Consider the following 19,324-nt stretch of genomic DNA (forward strand, 5'->3'; position numbering starts at 1 on the left):
AAACTAGAGAATCTGGATTTTTCCAGAGGTTACATATGTTTAGCCTAGTTGATAATTAGCTTTTTACAAGTCATAATAAAAATGACACTTTTTATTGTTAAAAATAGATTGTTATTCAGGATCTGAGTTTTTTAAAGTCTTAAATTGCAAAAAAGATTTTAAAAGATTGCCTTAATAGTTCAAGAAGCTGACAACATAATCTATTATATACCTGTTTATCAAGTCTCATTAGCAATATCAGAAATATTGGTCACCTAAATGCTGTTTAGGGCTGTAGTAGTAAGTAACTATTACAACTTGAAAATTGCATTCAGATTATTAGCATTTTTGACAAACTGTGACAGAGGTGATTAGTGAAACACTGAGTATGGTGATTGGAGGATCTTCCAAAATCTACAAAAACTATTTTGATAACTGTTGGCAACCAGTAATTGTGTACAGGTAAAACCCAACTTGCAGATGAGAGAAGTATTCTGGTCCTACTCCATATCTGTAACCCTATACAGTACTGTGTATAGAATTGCTATTTTCTTTGTCCCATTCCCAGCATATTAGAGAAATCTAATATAGGCTAGTAAAATAATCCTAGAACAATTACTCTAAATAATTTTGTTTATTGAATTAGGAGGCAAGTCAACCAGGGGTGGGTTCTACTTACCTTTACTACCGGTTCGCAATGGGAGAAGCTTCTGCACATGTGCAGATCATCAGTGATGACGTCGGGGTGGGTGGGCAGAGCCTCCCGCCACCATTACTACCGGCTTGCAAGAACCAGACTGAACTGGGTGCAACCCACCACTGAAGTCATTCCTACTGAACACTTAAAATATTTTCTTTGAGTAAATGTGCATAACATTGAAGCACAGGGATCTCCAACCACAGCAACTTTAAGACTTGAGGACTTCAACTCCCAGAATTCAGAACTCAGCATGGTTGGCTGAGGAATTCTGAGAGTTGAAGTCCACAAGTCTTAAATTTGCCAAGTTTGGAGGCCCCTGTAGCTTGCAAAACAAAACAATCTATCCAACTATCTATCCAACAATCTATCCAATCTATCTATCCAACTAGACTTCTTACTTTTTGTAATTTTGATTTTGTAATTTCTATGGCCTAAACATATAATTGGTGAGTGTAGATTCTCCTGCCAGGAAATATAGTTTGAGGCCCTTAACTGATATCGATACAAAGAATTATCTTACCTTTTTAGCTGAAGATCATGGTTTAGAAAAGTTTGACTGTCTCTGTAGGAAAAAGAATATGATTTTTGAAATCTTTTCCGTACAAATAGCTGCTCCAACAGACACACAATCAGATATTCTAAACATCTCTCAGTCCCTCTTCATAGTTTAACAGGAAGATCGTAATAAAGCTTCTGGTTCCTGATTGTGTTCTGTATGATTGCTGCAGTCACCTTTTATCTCATTAGATAAGGCCTGGATCTACAACCAATGTGTGTCACTTGGTTTTTAATAATTAACAAGTATTGCAGAAGCATGAGGTAAAATGCAGCAATGAAAATACTTTTAATGAAATCTCTTCAACAGTTATAGCAACAGAGACACCTGCTGTCAAAACTATGTAATATTCTGCTCCTTTTAGTAAGTAGAAAACAGAAACAAATAGTCTAGCGTTGTCTCGATTGCCATAAAATGTAGAGCATTTCTTCTATAGTATTTCTACATGAAAACATGTGCCTACTGTTAAATTGTTTTCTACTCTAGAGAATAGAAGAATGTTGGTAGAAACAAAAATGAAGTAATTTTAGTGAAAAACTAAACTAGCTTTCATTAGTTTTGCTTTCCACAGTTTGAGAACCCTTCTGTGTTATGTGATGCAAACGAGCAACAATATAGTATAAGTCTAAATTTGTATTTCTGCATCCAGGGCTCCAAGATCCGAGTTTCTAAAATCCAGATATCACCAGGTGGCAAGTACAAGTTTCATTTTTCAATATTTCTTTTTGCATCTGGTTGTTCCCATAGTCATCAGTTTTGTAGTATAAATTTAGGAGTTGTAATATATTTAAAACATTTGCCATCAAATTATTCTAGTTCAGATTTTTTTTTTGCTTCATATTCCTAAGGTTACTCTACATTAATACATTCTTCTCAAGCTCCTATAGCTTTATGCCAGTTTCACTATTTATATCAGCAATAAAGCCAAAAACTGGTACATGGCAATCCTTGAGTTTTTGGTGCTAAGGAAAAAAAAAAACCAAAGCAAAACAGAATAACAGAGTTGGAAGGGACCTTGGAGGTCTTCTAATCCAACCTCCTGCTTAGGCAGGAAACCCTATACCACTTCAGAAAAATGGTTATCCAGCATCTTCTAAAAAATTTCCAGTGTTGGAGCATTCACAACTTCTGGAGGCAAGTTGTTCCACTGATTAATTGTTCTAACTGTCAGGAAATTTCTCCTTAGTTCTAGGTTGCTTCTGTCCTTGATTAGTTTCTACTCATTGCTTCTTGTCATGCCCTCAGGTGCTTTGGAGAATAGCTTGACTCCCTCTTCTTTATGGCAGCCCCTGAGATATTGGAACACTGCTATCATTTCACCCCTAGTCCTTCTTTTCATTAAACTAGACATACCCAGTTCCTGCAGCCATTCTTCATGTTTTAGCCTCCAGTCCCCTAATCATCTTTGTTGCTCTTCTCTGCACTAGAGTCTCCACATCTTTTTTACATTCTGGCAACCAAAACTGGATGCAGTATTCAAAGTGTGGCCTTACCAAGGAATTATAAAGTGGCATTAACACTTCACATGATCTTGATTCTATCCCTCTGTTTATGCAGCCTAGAACTGTGTTGGCTTTTTTGGCACCTGCTGCACACTGCTGACTTATATTTAAATGGTTGTCCACTAGGACTCCAAGATCCTTCTCACAGTTACTACTATTGAGCAAGATATCACATATACTGTATCTGCATTTTGTTTTTCTTCCCTAAATGCAGAACCTTATTTTTTTCACCATTGAATTTCATTTTGTTAGATAGCGCCTGTCAAGTATTTGCAAGCCATTGGCACATGTATCATACAGACACTAGTGGAGGCAGAAAGTGCCCCCATCCCTATGTGGAGAGGAGGGGCTTACAGTGAGTATAAAACCCTCTAACCTTTCCACCATGCTCTCTTTTACGTTTGTTCTCCATGAGACATGATCTTTGATAAGGGTAGTCACACACGCTGTGTGCCCCCTATCCTAATGGATATTAAGACAGCCTTTGTATATAGTTAATATGTTTTGTTATATGAATAAATACATTTATCACATTTATTCATGCATCTGCCTTTGGACTCTTCTATGCTCCTGGGTGTTTCTACGATCCCAATTTCCACAGCACCCAATATTCAAGTCTGTCAAGATCCTTCTGTATCTTAAGCCTATCTTCCGGAGTGTTGGCTATTCCTGCTAGCTTGATGTCGTCTGCAAATTTGATGAGTTCCCCATCTATCCCCTCACCCAAATCATTGATGAAAATGTTGAAGAGTATTGGGCCTTAAACAAAGCCTTGGGGTACCCCACTGCATACTTCCCTCCATGTAGATGCAGTTTCATTGAGGACTACACATTGAGTGCGGTTGGTCAGCCAGTTATGAATCCATCTGTTGGGGTTGCTGTCTAACCCACATTTTTCTATTTTATCTAGAAGTAGGTTAAGGTCTACTTTATCAAATTCCTTACTGAAGTCCAAGTTAATTATATCAACAGCATTCCTCTGTGTGTGTATCTATGTATAGATTTGAATAGAGAATCACAATATTTATTTAATATGCAACTTGTGAATTGAAGAAACAAATAACTAAAATAAAAGGATAAGGCTGCCCATCCATGGAAGGGAAAGTGTGAGTAAATTAGACATCACTTTAATTAATGGTTATAGAGATATTCTTCTGGAATGAATTACATTAGTTGTTAAGAAATATTAAGTTAATAAAGTGCTGGGAACTAAAGAATTAGAAGGAAAACAACTGTTTAATATTTAGACAGCATCACACAACATAAGTGAATGTATACTTCTTATGAAGGGGAGTTTTGTTGCATCTGGGGGGGGAAATTTATTTGGTTTTGGCATCATAAGGATGCAGACTATATGATTTTTAACTGACTGCTGAGGCAAAGTATTCTTTGCATATATCATACATTGTGTGTTGCCCAGAGTCCCCTTTTGGAGGAGATGGATAGCTATATAAAAGAGAGAGAGAAAGAAAGAAACTTGGGGATGTCATTGATTTTTATCTCTCTTATTTATTACAGTAGCAGTAGCATCATATGCCTCTGTGTTGAAATTTGGGAATAATAGTTGTGGGAGCTTATGCACAGCAGATTAATTCAGGCTTTACAGTTCATAAAGTCTTTTTTGCTAGATAATACCTCTTCCTTTGCTATGCTATAAAGCTCTACTTGACCATGAAGCCATAACAAAAAGACAAACCTTTGTTTTGTCCCAGACATGTAAGGACCTCTGGTACATTCCACTTGTCCCATTCTCTTTCAAAATTTGCTGTTGAGTTGAGACACTTCATTCCCAACTCTTTGAAGACATGAGATGATGAAGAATGTTTACATAAGTATATTTCCTTTGCTCTTTTGTGTACTCCAGAAACATTCTCCAGGGCATTCTACTATTTTAAAAAATCCGGAGAGGTTTTAAAAGGCCTAGGCACTGAAATAACAATTATTTTAGGTTATTATAGTTTTCAAATGGTTACATTTTAAATTTCCTTGAAATGTGAATAAAGTTCCAGTCGGGTTTCAGGTCTGGGCACAGCACGGAAACGCCATTGGTCAGGTTGGTTGATGATCTCTGGAGGGCTCGGGACAGGGGTTGTTCCTCTGTTCTGGTCCTGTTAGATCTCTCAGCGGCTTTTGATACCATCGACCATGGTATCATGCTGCACCGGCTGGAAGAGTTGGGGGTGGGAGGCACTGTGTTGCGGTGGTTCTCCTCCTTTCTCTCCGACCGGTCGCAGTTTGTGTTGGCAAGGGGGCAGAGTCGACCTCGAGGCCTCTCATCTGTGGAGTGCCGCAGGGATCGGTCCTCTCGCCCCTTCTGTTCAACATTTATGTGAAGCCGCTGGGTGAGATCATCTGTGGCTTCGGGGTGAGATATCATCAGTACGCTGATGACACCCAGCTGTACATCTCCACCCCAGGCCACCCCAACGATGCCCTTGAAGTGATGTCCCAGTGCCTGGAGGCTGTGCGGATCTGGATGGGGAGGAACAGGCTCAAACTCAACCCTTCCAAGACTGAGTGGCTGTGGCTCCCGGCATCCCGATATAGTCAGTTGACTCCATCACTGACTATTGGGGACGAGTCTCTGGCCCCCACTGAAAGGGCTCGCAATCTGGGAGTCCTCCTGGATAGGCAGCTGTCTTTGGAGGAACATCTGACGGCTGTTACCAGGGGGACCTTCTGTCAGGTTCGCCTGATTCGCCAGTTGCGGCCCTTTCTCGATCGGGATTCCATGTGCACAGTCACTCATGCCCTCGTCACCTCTCGCCTGGACTACTGCAACACTCTCTACATGGGGCTCCCCTTGAAGAGCACCCAGAGGCTCCAACTGGTCCAGAACGCAGCAGCGCGGGTAGTGATGGGAGCAACATGGCGCTCCCATGTAACACCGCTCCTGCGCGAGCTGCACTGGCTCCCGGTGGTCTTCCGGGTGCGCTTCAAGGTGTTGGTTATCACCTTTAAAGCGCTCCATGGCATAGGGCCTAGCTATCTGCGAGACTGCCTGCTGCTACCGACGACCTCCCATCAACCCGTGCGCTCCCACAGAGAGGGCCTCCTCAGGGTGCCATCAGCCAAACAATGTAGGCTGGTGACCCCCAGGGGGAGGGCCTTCTCTGTGGGGGCTCCCACCCTCTGGAATCAGTTGCCCCCGGAGATAAGAAGAATCCATGACCTCAGTGCCTTCCGTCGTTCCCTGAAAACCTATCTTTTTCAGCAAGCCGGGTTGGCTTAGAACAAATTTTTAAATTCTTTTAATTAGTTTGTGATTCTTAACTTCGGGCCAAAATTTATATATATTTTAAATGTTTTAATATTTGTATTCTATGTTTTTTATCTTGGCTGTACACCGCCCTGAGTCCTCAGGGAGAAGGGCGGTATATAAATTGGAAATTAAATTAAATTAAATATAAAATGCTGAAGAAGTTAATGTAACTAATGAAGCTAATGCAAATGAAGACATTGGGAAAGGAGGACAAGACCACCTCATTCACAGAAAAGTAGTGTAAAATAATCAAGGGGACAGATGAGCAAATAGGATATTGAAGAAAAAAGATCCTGTTCATCACTTGGTCAGGGCACCTGGTGCTTTCCGTTTTCCCCAGCATCCTTCTTTTACCTGGTCCACTCTCTGTGAGATTGATAAAATATTAAAGAATTCTACAATGGATGGTATGAGAAGCTCAAATACAAGAGAAATATTTAAAAACCCTTCCCCTTTTCCTTTCCTTAAGTGGTAATAGCTTGTCAAACTTCATGTTTAACTCTTTAATCACTTATCAAATTTACATTTGTAACCAATTCTAAGTCAGATTCTAACAAGAAACAAGATCTTATTTTGTTAGTTTTACAAATAATCTACCAACATTATAATACTGTAAATAGCAATCCTTGTCTTGTTTTTCTTCATGAAATAGGATGTGGTAGCAAACATTTACTATACCTAACATCAGACAAGATTAGGGAAGAATAGGTCAACAGCTTGCCAAACTTAAAGAAGAACTACTTGAATCTTATGGCTAATCATATCAAGTTGAGTATAATAATTTTAAGATATCTTGGAGCAAATCTTAGTAAAGATGGAAATATTTTGCACAAGGTTTAATGGTGATAATTCTGTTAAAATCAACTTAGGTACCTTGAAGTAAAATCTGTGGGAGATATTTCGTGACATTTTGAAGCTGGGTTTAGCAGAGATATTCTGAGTTAAACAGTGTCTGTAGGGATTTCTGGAAAATTTGGGTTCCACATCTGTTAGTGATATTCCTAAAATATTTTAGATCAATATCCTAATCATATCTTAGATTTGCTAGAGACATCAATGAAAGGTGGGACAGCTAGGCTACCAAAAGCAGAAACTCAGAAAAGTGTTCTTGGGTACTGGGTTAATTGCTAGATCTCAGTCCAGGACACAAAGTGAGTTGGGTGAGAAAGAAATAAGTGTGCTGACATACTCCTTACTTGAGCTCTTATGATTTAAGTGTTAATACTGTATAGAACTGTTTGCTTCCAAAGGATATGAGGAAACTGTATAGGAAGTTTTACTCACAGTCAGTGGAAAGTTTATTTTTCAACATTGTTTTTTCTTGAAAGAACAAGAGATCTCAGTATAGTGAACATCTGCTATCCAAAACCTCTGATTTGACAAACAGATAAAAGGTTAGCTATGTTAATTTTAATTTTGAAGAAAGATAGTTTCAAAAATAAAGAGTATAGCCACATCATATGAAAAAGCTACACATTTTTATATATAAAACAAAGAATAAATCACTGTTTATAAATAAATATTTATTGGTTTATTTGATTTTTTTGTAAGTTCTACAGAAGCATATTATAATAACACAAAATGTAGAACTTGACAAATATGGGACAACAGTGCTTTTATGAAATCTTGGTTATAATTTTTTGAACACAATTTCTTGCAAAATACTAATTTTCATTTTCTGTATCATCTTATACAACTTCAGCATCTATTTGTTTTCTACTAAAATGTTGGTAATCTCTACATTTGCTGATCCCCTTGAATTAACAATACCTGGCATTTTTCTTCACAAGTTTCATTGAAAAAAACCTTTAAATTATCTTTCTACTGGAAAATTTCAAAATGCTTAAAAGAGAAAACTTTTCTGTGTACATAGCAATGGTGCTATTTAAATAAATATAGAACACAGTTTATAATCTTTATAGTAAATGAACCTATGTTACATGCAGAAAAGTTACAAAACTATAGACATTTAAGCAGGTGGCAATCCAAATGATCTCAATGGGATTGATTTCTAAACAGACCCCAACAGAACCATAGTACAAGTGAATTTCAGTATGCTTCTAATCAAGTTTACCCATCATAATTCCCGTACACTAGTTGTAAAGGTTTTTGAACATTTGAACATTTTTCATCCATATATCTTTCCAGTGCATTCCAATAAATAAGGATTTGACTAGGAGTAGTAAAATGGCTTGTAACAATTTTCATGTAGTGACAAAGAGAAAAAATAACTTTTTCTGGAAAAAAGACAGGTTCTGAATGAAGTTTTTCAGGTTGGATTTTAAGTTTTGCAACACACATACCTATAAAAACATCTTCCAATTTAAGAACAGTGATGTGTTTTGAAACTATATAAACTTGACTAGCAACATCAGAGGAGAGAACATAACCAGTTCCTGAACAAAAGGGAGGGTAAACATTTTCTGGATATTCCTCTTCACTTATATACCACTTTATGTCTGGATTTCTTATTGGCTTTTCATTAATTTTTATAGAACCTGTATATAACTGGCTAGTACTCTTTCGTTTCTGAAGAAGTTCTATCAGATAATAGACATTCACAAACATATCAGAATCAGTTTTCATTACAAAAGTAGTTTGTGGACAGAATTTATGAATCCATTCAAAGCCCATTAAAGTCTTTAATGTTAAATTATTGTATGAATCTATAAAATTCTTTTGGATTATATCTTTATAATGTAAGCTTTCCATCGTCACATTAAATGATTTATATGGCCAGAAATGATTTCCCAAGAGAAAAAATGTTACAATCAGTTTGTCAGCTAATACTCTTTTCTTTCCCCATGTTTTACGAATTATCATCCGGGCCTTTCTCTCACCAAGTTCTGATGATACCAATATTACTAGGAACGGAGGATTCTTATGGCAATTTATATCAGGCAATTCCAAAAAACTTTCCTTCGTAATAAATGTGATAACATAATTCAAGAGGATGATTGTGATCAAACAAGCCAGGACCAACAAAAGAAGATAAATAAGAAACTGTAGCTTGAAAGAAATCTGAAAAAGAAGAAAATTAATATATACGTACATATACATACATATATTCTGTTATTAATTAATTAAAACCATTTTAATTGCCATTCTTCAAAACCATTTTTCTGATGGTGATGAAATGGTCAATAAAATGTAAAGTTAAACAATAAAAACATGGCTGGTAGATACAGATTGATTAAAAAATTATATTGCAGTATGTAGATTTGAAATCCAAAGAAAGCAATATATTAACAGGATTATGAGAATATAAATAACTTTGCTGGTAAAAAAAAATAACAAAATATGGGTGCTAGAATCACATTATTAAGGAAATATATATATAAAACAACAGCATTGAAAAAGTGGCTTACAACCTGTAATGATATTTACAAGAGTTAGAGCATCGGGATTCAAATAATTTAACAACCGGTTCACCACAGTTGGCTGTCGTGGGAAGCATGGCCCATCCCCTCAAGCTCTGCCACACATGCAGGACGAGCCTCCTGCAAAGGCCAACCTGTCCATGGCCAAACCAGTTGTTAAATTACTCCCCACCACCATCAAAGTGGATTCTGGGCGCTGCGCTGCAATGGAGAAATGGGCAACAGAGCAGCCGGCATGAGGGAAGGAGGAGGGAAAGCAGCCTTCCCTTCCCTCATACTGACCACTCCATTGCATATTTCTCCATTGCAGTGCAGCGCCCAGAATCCACTTCGATAGTGTGTGTGTGTGTGTGTGTGTGTGTGTGTGTGTGTGTGTGTGTAACTTAACAACCGGTTCACTTGAACTGGTGAGAATCGGTTGAATCCATTACAGAGCATCCCAAGATCATGTGATCAGCATTTGGTCACTTGACAACCAAAATGCATTTATAATGGTAGCAGCATCCCAGGATAATATGATCACCATTTGCGATTTTCCCAGTCAGATTCTATCAATGGCTGAAGCCAGATTCACTTAACAATTATTGATTCATTTAACAACTGCAGTGATTTGTTTAGCAACTAAAAAAATTATAAAATCAGGAGTTACTCACTTAACAACTTTGCTTAGCAACAGAAATCAAGGACTAATGTCATTATTAGCCAGCTTCCAAGTACAATTCAAGTGCTGGTTGTTGTCTTTAAAGCTTTATATGGCTTTAAAAATGTCTTCTGCCCTTCATATAAGATCAAACAGAAGGAGCGCTGGCCCTAGCTGATACGATCCTTCTCGTTGAGTGGAGGCAGCATCCAGAAATGGATTTGTCTCGTCTATTGGCCAATGAGACTGGGTCTGTCAAAGCTGTGAGGACACCCCCCCTACCAACGGTCCAGCTCTTGGCGAAGATGAAGTGACAGACTCCTCGTGGTCAGCTCAGCTGCTATCCCTAGGGCAATTGAGGGCCAGCCCTAAGCTAGGGAGGGGCTGGATGCTGCCTCCACTCAACGAGAAGGATCGTATCAGGTAGGACCAACTCTCCTTTTCTGTCATAGTGGAGGCAGCATCCAGAAATGGGACATACCAAAGCGGTAATGCCCCTACGGGTGGGCTGCAGCCTGCCTGAGGCCCCAACATCAGTGTGCACACTGCCACCTACCAAAGGCCGCCACAGCCGATGCATAGCTGTCTATCTTATAGTGCCTGATAAAGGGCGATGGGGAAGACCAGCTAGCTACACGACAGACCTCTTCCAGAGAGGCCTGCGTTGCCCACGCCGCACTTGTGGCCGCACTCCTCGTGGAGTGTGCCATAATACTCTGGGGCAAAGGAAGGACCTGAGCCTCATAAGACCTGGCGATACACGCCCGAATCCAGCAGCCCAGGTTAGAAGAGGTCACCTTAGCCCCTAAGGTGGCAGGCTGGAAGGAAACAAAGAGCGACTCCATCCTCCTAATGGAGGAAGTGCGTCTAACATAAATCCGGAGCGCCCTTCTAACGTCAAGCATGTGCCACTTCCATTCCATAGAGTGCCTGGGATTGGGACAAAAATCAGACAGGACTAACTCCTGGGCCCTATGAAACCACGTATTAATCTTTGGGAGGAAAGAAGGGTCCAAATGGAAGACCACCCGGTTAGGGTGAAACACACAAAGGTCATGTCTGACAGAAAGTGCTGCCAATTCTGAAATCCTCCTTGCCGAAGTAATGGCCACCAAGAAGGCCACCTTGAAGGACAGGAAGCGGAGCGTGGCCCCCCATAGTGGCTCAAATGGGGCCACAGTCAATGCTTGAAGCACTTTGGAAAGGTCCCAAGTGGGAAAATGGTGAACCATCGGAGGCCGCAGGTTCGAAGCGCCCTTGAGGAAGCGGCGAACAGCAGGATGTTGAGACAGGGATTCCAGCTCATCACAGGAGAAGACTGACGACAAGGCAGCCACCAGACAACAGATGGTGTTGGGTGATAGACCCATGTTAAGCCCCCTCTGAAGGAAGGCCAGCACCTGGGGCACAGATACCTCGGTCAGGTTCAAGCCCGATTGAGAACACCAGGAACAAAAGGCCTTCCAGGTGGCATCATAAATCCTGTTCGTTTAAGGCCGCCTGGAAGCCTGGATGATGTCTATGACCTTGGGGAGTAATTGTCTCAGCTGAGCGACTGCTGCTCAAGCGCCAGGCGGTTAACTGCAGCCACTGAGGGTCCGGATGCACCACTGCCCCCTGGCTGAGGGAGGCTCTGTCCATTGGCAACCTCCAAGGCTGGGCCACCGAAAGAGCGACCAAGTCTGCAAACCATGGCTGGCACGACCAGTAAGGGGCCAGGAGTAGCACCTCCGCCCTTTCTTTCAAAATCTTTTGGACCACCTTCGGGAGAAGAGGGAGAGGGGGGAATGTGTACAGGAACTCCCAAGGCCAGGGGCTGCAGAGTGCATCGACCTCCTCTATCCCGGGAACTGCAAACCTGGTATAATATCGTGGCAGCTGGGCGTTGTCTGCGGTGGCGAAGAGATCCACAGCAGGCCTCCTGAAGCACTCCAACAGCTCCTGAAATAAATCTGGATGCAGGTGCCACTCTGCATGATCAATGGTGGCCCTACTGAGTCAATCAGCCTGTACATTGGTAGCCCCTGTAATATGCTCGGCTCTCAGCTCAAAGGCAGAGAACCACTCAGAACCACTCAGCCCAAAGGCAGAGCTGCTCAGCCTCCTGCATCAGGTCCCAGGATAGGGTACCCTCCTGCCTGTTAATATGCGCCTTAGTGGCGACATTGTTTGTCCGAATCAGCACATAACTACCTGCCATGAAGGCCGTGAAGTGCTACAGAGCAAGATGCACAGCCCTTAGCTCAAGCCAGTTAATGCTATGGACAAGGTCCACCTGCGACCACTGGCCCTGGGCCACCTGATTCTGAAAATGAGCCCCCCAGACAAAGAGGCTGGCATCGGTTGTGAGAACTAGGGAGTCTGGTTCTTTAAATAGGCAACCTTGAGCGAGAACCTCAGAATCCCACCATTTTAGAGAACCCAATATAACCTGGGGCACCCTGACCTTAGACAACGTAGTACTCCTACCAGTCCATTGTAGAGCCCTGGCGTGTAAACGGGCCCAGGGCACTATGGAAATGCAAGAAATCATCTTGCCCAGGAGCGTAGAAAGCAGCGACAGAGGAACGAGCCACTCCTGCTGGACTCTACCCACCAGTTCTATGATACTATCCTGTCGCTCCTGGAAAAGATGCACCCTGCACTCTCTGATGTCTATTACCGCCCCCAAATGCAGCAACTGGGTAGCCTGTGTTAAATGACTTTTGCTGACATTGATGGAAAATCCGTGCTCCTGAAGCACCCGGATGGTAAGCCCTAGATCTGCATAAACCTGGTCCACAGAGGAGGACTGGACAAGGATATCATCCAGATAGCACTGATCGCACATGGGCTTAGCCCGGAGATGTGCAGCTAGGGGCGCTAGCATCTGCTGAGTACTCCAGAGCCACCTGCAACTTGTTCAGGTCCTGGTGTGCTCTGGCATCCCCCACCAGGATCCTATCCTGCAGTTGCTTCAGCCAAATGAGGGACGCCAGATTAAAGAACGAAGCTGATGTGGCAGCCCGGATGGCCCAGGCGGCTGCGTGATATGTTTTCTTAATGGTCTGCTCACACTTCCTTTCCTCAGGTTTAAGAGCTTCCTCGGGCATCTCTGGGATAACATTTTGTGCCACCAAGGCCGCTACAGGTGCATCAATTGAAGGCAGCATCAGCGCCTGCATCAACTTGGGCCCCACATTATAAAGTCTTTTATCCAGCAAACCAGGGTTAGGCCCAGTCGCTGGCGTGGACCACTGGCATTTGACCACGTCTAAGAAAAGGTGAGGAGATGGTACCACCTCAGCCTCACAAACCGGCTCGGAAAATAAAGAGCCTGTCATGTCAGAAGGACCCGGGGCAGGCTCCAAGGAAGCAGGGGCCAGAATCATATTGGTAGATTTTCTGGCCTTAAACAGCAATGATTTAAACACTGCAGGCTTAAAAAGCCCTGAAAATGCTGGCTGCTCAGGCAGTAGGCCCTCATCCTCTGAAAAGTCTAGGTCTCTGCCTGTCTCCTCCTCAGACTCAGAGGAATGGTGGGAGTGGCTGGGCGAATAAGAGCCCTGGGCATGGGCAAGCTCATCAGCCTCAACAGATTGTAAGGGGGAGGCCTGTAGGGGGGTAGATCTTTGGCCCTGCTGAAGATCAGCTGCTATCCCCTTTGAAATCGCAGCAGCAATTATGTCTGGCATACATGGGGACAGTTATTCTGCTCTAAGGCCAGCTGCACCTGGAGGGAAGGGAGCCTCCCCTTGAGCAGGGCCCTGTCTGACAGCCTGTTGCCGGGCAGAAGTTCCCTGAGAAGGCTGAGGGGCTAAAATGAGCAAAGGCTCCTTGTTGCCGGGCAGATTAGACTCCCTGAGCTCACTAGCGCAATCTGGCGACCATTGCAATGCCGGGTGGCTGTCAAAATCCACAAGCGGCTCTGACTGCAGCGCAAAAAGGTGGGAATGATTATCCCTATCCAGGGGCACCTGCGAGATGGTCTGCTGCTCGCCCGTTTTCCTCACGGCTTTTTCAATCTGCTTATCAATCGCCTTGTGCCGCCTGGCCGCATCAGCCTCTGAAGACTTGGAGGACTTCAGGGAGGCTACCCGATGCTTGGTCTTGTCCTTAGCTTTCTTGGCTGTGGGGCGCTGACAAGAGGTGGCCCCTGAATCAGTCCTGTCGGGGCCAAGAAAGCTGGAGTCGAGGTGGGCGTGCTGGTTCTAGCACTCGCGGCGGCAGCTTCCTCCGCCATTTTAAAATCGCAGTTTGGCACCAAGATCTCCACTGCGATCGAAGCGCATCATAGGCGATCTGCGCATGCACAGAAGCGCACGAGTGAAGTGATCCTGGCTTTTAAATAAAGCTCTATAAAATATTCTATGATAATACTTGTTTCAATGGCCTTAGTTTCCTTGTTATTAAAGTTTATTGCTTTCATTTTATGCCACAATTTGTTATCTTATTATACCATATTTGTTTTAACATTTTTACTGTAAGAAGAAAATATAATCCACTCTTGAATCTTGCTAGATTCGAGCTACACACACACATATATATTAAGTAAATCAATACATTCAGTAAGTTTTTATTCAGTTCAAAGAGTTGCTTATCCGAATAGTGGGGGCTTTATTCAAAATTGATTCCTTCAAGTTTAGAGTAGCAGATTGAAATAAAAAGGCTTTTAAGATGGATCTGTTATTTAAATGTGTGTACTGTACACACAAGATATATTTTCATATCTACCAGGGAGGAAAATGTAATTACAAGAATTCCTTGTATGTATATGAATGTCGCTTGTCCCACCCTAAAACTAACTGCATATTTAAAACTTGCACCTTAAATGCAAACATGAATTTTTCATCCTCCTCAATGAATAGCTTGAAAGCTGCACTGAAAAAAAGTAAGGTTTAGTTTTAATAGTTTTCAGTGATTGGCAAAGAAACAACTGGCTTTAAAATGAAAAGGAAAAAAAAAAAGAAAGGAATACACAGGTAGTCTTTGATTTATGACCATAATTTAGCCCAAAATTTCTGTTAAGTGAGACATTTGTTAAGTGAATTTTGCTCCATTTTACAACCTTTCTTGCCAGCCACAGTTGTTAAGTGAATCACTACAGTTAATAAATTAGTAAGCCAGTTAAGTGAGTCTGGCTTCCCCATTGACTTTGCTTGTCAAAAGATTGCAAATGGTCGTAAGTATGAACCAGTTGCCAAGCATCTGAATTTTGATCATGTGATCGTAGGAATGCTACAAAGGTTGTAACTGTGAAAAATGGTCATAAGTCACTTTTTTCAGTGCCGTTGTAACTTTGAACTGTCACTAAATAAACTGTTGTAGGTCGAGAATTACCTGTACTCCTGAACATTAAAACAAAACAGAATATTTGTATAGTTTTACCATCTTTTTTACAGGAGATGTTGGCCACAATTGCACTCCTCCTCCTATGATTCTCTACAGAGAAATTCTAAGTAAAATTTCCCAAGGAGATTGGCTCCATAAATCTTTCCCTTCAGGCCTAGTTACAGTAGGCCTCACCTCTGCAACCCACCAAGCCCTTCACTTCTACCCTGGCCCACCCTTGCTTCTCATAATCCGTCCCTACACTTTAATGTTTTGCTCATTGCCTTTTAGACAGTGAAAGACCCACTTTCTTTGTAGCCGCTTGAAGTCTCTTCAGGACAGGGGAAACCATCTTTCTTCTCTCCCAGGAAGAGAAGAGCCTCCTGATGGGAAATCTAGGCCTGGCCGCCTAAAGTAGCAGGTAGAAGCTTGTGTCAGCACAAAACAATTTCCCCAGACTCAGAATATGATAACATTCTTGTTTTTTTTTAAAGAGTTAACAGAATCAGAAGTAAAAAAGAGGGTCAAATATGGTGAGTGGACAAAGATTATAGAATTATCTCAGTTTTCATCCATAGATCTGTTTAAAATGTGGCAAACCTATACTACACAGGCTTTCCACAGGACCTAATTTCACTCAAAATATTTGGGACTTACAAGAGTGTTGAATACTTAAAAGGAAAAAAATATTTTTGAGCTACAGTCTTTTCTAACCTGTTGCCTTCCACCCTAGGTATTGGTGTTTTCTATTACTATTATCTGGCAATTTATACCAAAAATTAGTCAATCTCTCCTCCCCCCACCCTCTTTATATACATACATTTTACATACATACATGTTTCAGAGGTACTTACTTCCCAATAACTGGGAACAGGATTGGAAGAGAATCAGAAAAAGTCAAAACTGAGCCGTGACTCAGCCCTGCTCTGCTCAGTCCTGCCCTGCCCTGCCCTGATCAAAGCCCTGCTCTTTTTTTGCAAGTCACATGCAGGACATGAACAAGAGAGACTGGGTTTCCATCACAATGTCATTGCCACCATCTTAACTTTTCTGACCCTCCCCCATTCCATCATGGAGACCCCTAAATAAGATTATAGGGGTCCCCCAACATTGTTACCTAGAAACTGAGGCATCCTGAGTTTGGCATGGAGCTGATAAGAATCTTCTTCACCCACCTGAAAATAAGAAGGTCCAAGTAATTCAGGCAAAACAAAAACTATTTATTAAGGGATGTCAAGTCAGAAACAAATGATACGTTCATTTGGTATATGTGATATGTCAGAAAGTAATAAGTCAAATAATAATAGACATTAATTAGAAATGAAAAAAGACACACACTCTTAAAATTATGTTTCGTGTCCAGGCTTGTTTCTTCAACGCTTACAACACTCATGGATTCCAGAATATTTTCCCCTATTGTTTAGCTTATGAATTGACTAGTTTTTGCATATTAAAAAAATATATTTGGCTAAAAAGAAGAGATGGTTTCCTGAACTTCAAGAGGAGACATGGATGCCATGCTAAAATGCTGATATTGTCGCAGAAAACTAAAAGAGATGAATTTCGAAATCAGAAAAAGCTTTTATTTATTTTGGCCAAAAGGTTCAGACATGCATTCTGTTTACATTCTGGACAAAAACCCTTCTTTAAGACACGTATCTTTATAGAACAAAACCAGGAAATGTGAAATAAACCTCCTACGTGTTAGGCTCTCTCCCTCCCCCCATTATTGCCTGAACAGGAAGATTAGTTAATTTCTTGTGGTTTTACTTCTTGAACTCTTCAACTGTAAAAAGTGTGTTAATTCTGCGGTTTAACTTTTTGAACTCTGCAACTTTCTCAAGTCACAGGGGTCCTTCAGAGATCCTCTAGGCTAACCCCGTATTATTTCACTCTTATAACCAAATTTCACTTTACGTCCTGCCTTATCATCACTTTATTAAAAGGCTAATAATAAAGCTGAGATTCCAGGACATAACGTAATAAAATTCATAAATACAAACTTTCAATGTACAATAAATATTGCTTTGACTGAACTGTTTTTGATAATCCATATGCTGAAGGATACATACATGCATGTAGGGTATTGTGGGGAGAGGATTGTAATAGTAGTTTGCCCCTGAATTCAGAGATGTTGTTTTCAGTTTCTCTAATCTATTAAGGCAGAACATAAAATGAAATTGAATATAAGAGTGAAATAATACGGGGTCAGCCTGGAGTATCTCTGAAGGACCCCTTTAACTAGTAAATATAAGAGACAAATGCTGGGTTCAAAAAGTTAAACCGCAGAGTTAACACACTTTCTACAGTTGGAGAGTTCAAAAAGTCAAACCGCAGAGGTACTATGTTAAAATGCAGAACTAAACCACATGGAGCTTTCCTGCCTAAGGAATAAAGGAGGGGGCTAGCTAAAGAGGCAGATCTCAGATACTTCCTGTTTTTTGTTACTATAAAGATACGTGTCTTAAACAAGGTCTTTGTTCAGAATGTAAACAGAATGCATGTCTGAACCTTTTGACCAAAATAAACAAAAGCTTTTTCTGATCTCAAAATTCAATTCATTCATTATTTTTCTGCAACACTACAGTCTTTATAACTTCATGCTATTCTTCCCTTTAAATAATTTCCAAATCCGGTGTTTCTGAATATCACATTATCAGTTAACAACGGTAATTGGAGTGGGAATTTCTATCACTAAGGGATGCTGTTGTAAAGGGCAATTTCATGTGATTGCATTGTTTAGCAACAGCAATCTCAAAAGTCCCCATTGCCGTTATTAACTGAAAATTGCAGGTCATTAAGAAAGAAGCTACTCACAACTTCCTGCTGGCTTCGAACAAGCAAAGTCAGTGGGGAAACCAACAGGAAGTTGCAAGTCCCAGATGGTTTGCAAACAGACCTGTAGACAGATTAGTGGCTGCTGCCGAGTGGTGCATGAGAATGTGTAAGTGGCCAGTGAGGTGTAAACTGAGTGCAGCAGGGCTGAAGGAGTCATGCACAAGTGGCCAATGAGGCATGGCATGGCTAGGGGTGGCTGCTACCAGGAGGGGGTGGGTATGCAAGCAGTGCAAACATTGAAGGGCTGCTGCTGGGTGGAGAGGGTGCATGAGTGTCCATTGCAGCCCTTGCAGTTTTGATTCTATAAATATAAATATTCTGTCGAAGAAATTGGTCAGTTTAAATATGAACCCAGCCTCTTACTTTCGGTTAATGCCCTTACTCAAACACCAATCTGAAAGAGCCTCGGTTTTCTGAGGAAGGCTAGGAGATGAAACACAAGAAAAGATGCCTGGATGTAGCAGGAAGAGAGAATGGCCTTGAAGGATAGGCGGAAGAACTGCTATTTCTCATCAAGAATGTTGATGCATGAATTATAAAGATATCATTTCAGTCATTTATATTCCACTGAAAAAATATATTTTCCTTGAAACACACTAGAATGGAGATTTTGTAAGTAAAGCATTTTTTTATTGAATAAATCTGAAAAATTAAATTAAATTGGGGTAACTGTTATTATTCCTTGCCCTAGGAAACACATTTAGAACCCAGGTACATCATTGGAGATTTTATTTTCAAGAATTTTATAGTGAGGCTATGAATGATGTAAAATACATAGGTTGGATGTGAAAAAAATGCAAAATGCAAATCCCTTCCCTACTGACTTTGCTTGTGAGAAGATCGCAAAAGGTGATTACATGACCCTAGGACACTGCAACTGTCATAAATATGAGTCAGTTGCCAAGCGTCTGAATTTTGATCACAGGACTATGGGGATGCTGCAATGGTTGTAAGTGTAAAAAACAGTCATAAATCACTTTTTCAGTGCTGCTGTAACTTGGAACAGTCACTAACTAAACTGTTGTAAATTGAGGACTACCTGTATAAAATAACTACAAATGCAGTTAACATACATTAGTAAACGGGAACTTTACAGCATCCTCGATTTGTGTTAATATATCAACCTTACCAGATAAACAGAAAACACAACCAGATCA

The 19,324-nt window shown here is 41.1% G+C and overlaps 2 protein-coding genes across 9 annotated transcripts in view; both read right to left on the reverse strand.

Annotated features, from left to right (window-relative positions):
• The window catches only part of IGSF5 (immunoglobulin superfamily member 5), a 30,239-nt gene extending 25,753 nt beyond the window's left edge, over positions 1-4,486 (reverse strand). The window contains exons 1-2 of the mRNA XM_070943504.1: positions 4,434-4,486; positions 1,200-1,241 (exon numbers count right to left, since the gene is read on the reverse strand). Coding sequence (XP_070799605.1) covers positions 1,200-1,241; positions 4,434-4,486 — 95 coding nt within the window. The remainder of the gene's footprint in view (positions 1-1,199; positions 1,242-4,433) is intronic.
• A 3,021-nt stretch (positions 4,487-7,507) lies between these two features.
• Positions 7,508-19,324, reverse strand: part of LOC139317262 (beta-1,3-galactosyltransferase 5-like) — a 40,822-nt gene continuing 29,005 nt past the window's right edge. For 5 of the 8 annotated variants that reach the window (XM_070944286.1, XM_070944283.1, XM_070944285.1 and 2 more), the window contains one exon: positions 7,508-9,020. In XM_070944286.1, coding sequence (XP_070800387.1) covers positions 8,070-9,020 — 951 coding nt within the window. In that variant the 3' untranslated portion in view covers positions 7,508-8,069. Of the gene's footprint in view, positions 9,021-15,636; positions 15,739-16,446; positions 16,505-17,401; positions 17,780-18,530; positions 19,233-19,324 lie in introns of those variants that run through there. The other 3 variants (XM_070944287.1, XM_070944289.1, XM_070944288.1) reach the window with 3 other exon arrangements.

This window comes from Pituophis catenifer, unplaced genomic scaffold (genome assembly GCF_029215685.1).
Source record: "Pituophis catenifer annectens isolate HBS135680 unplaced genomic scaffold, rPitCat1.0.hap2 SCAF_4, whole genome shotgun sequence".
Taxonomy (NCBI): Eukaryota; Metazoa; Chordata; class Lepidosauria; order Squamata; family Colubridae; genus Pituophis; species Pituophis catenifer.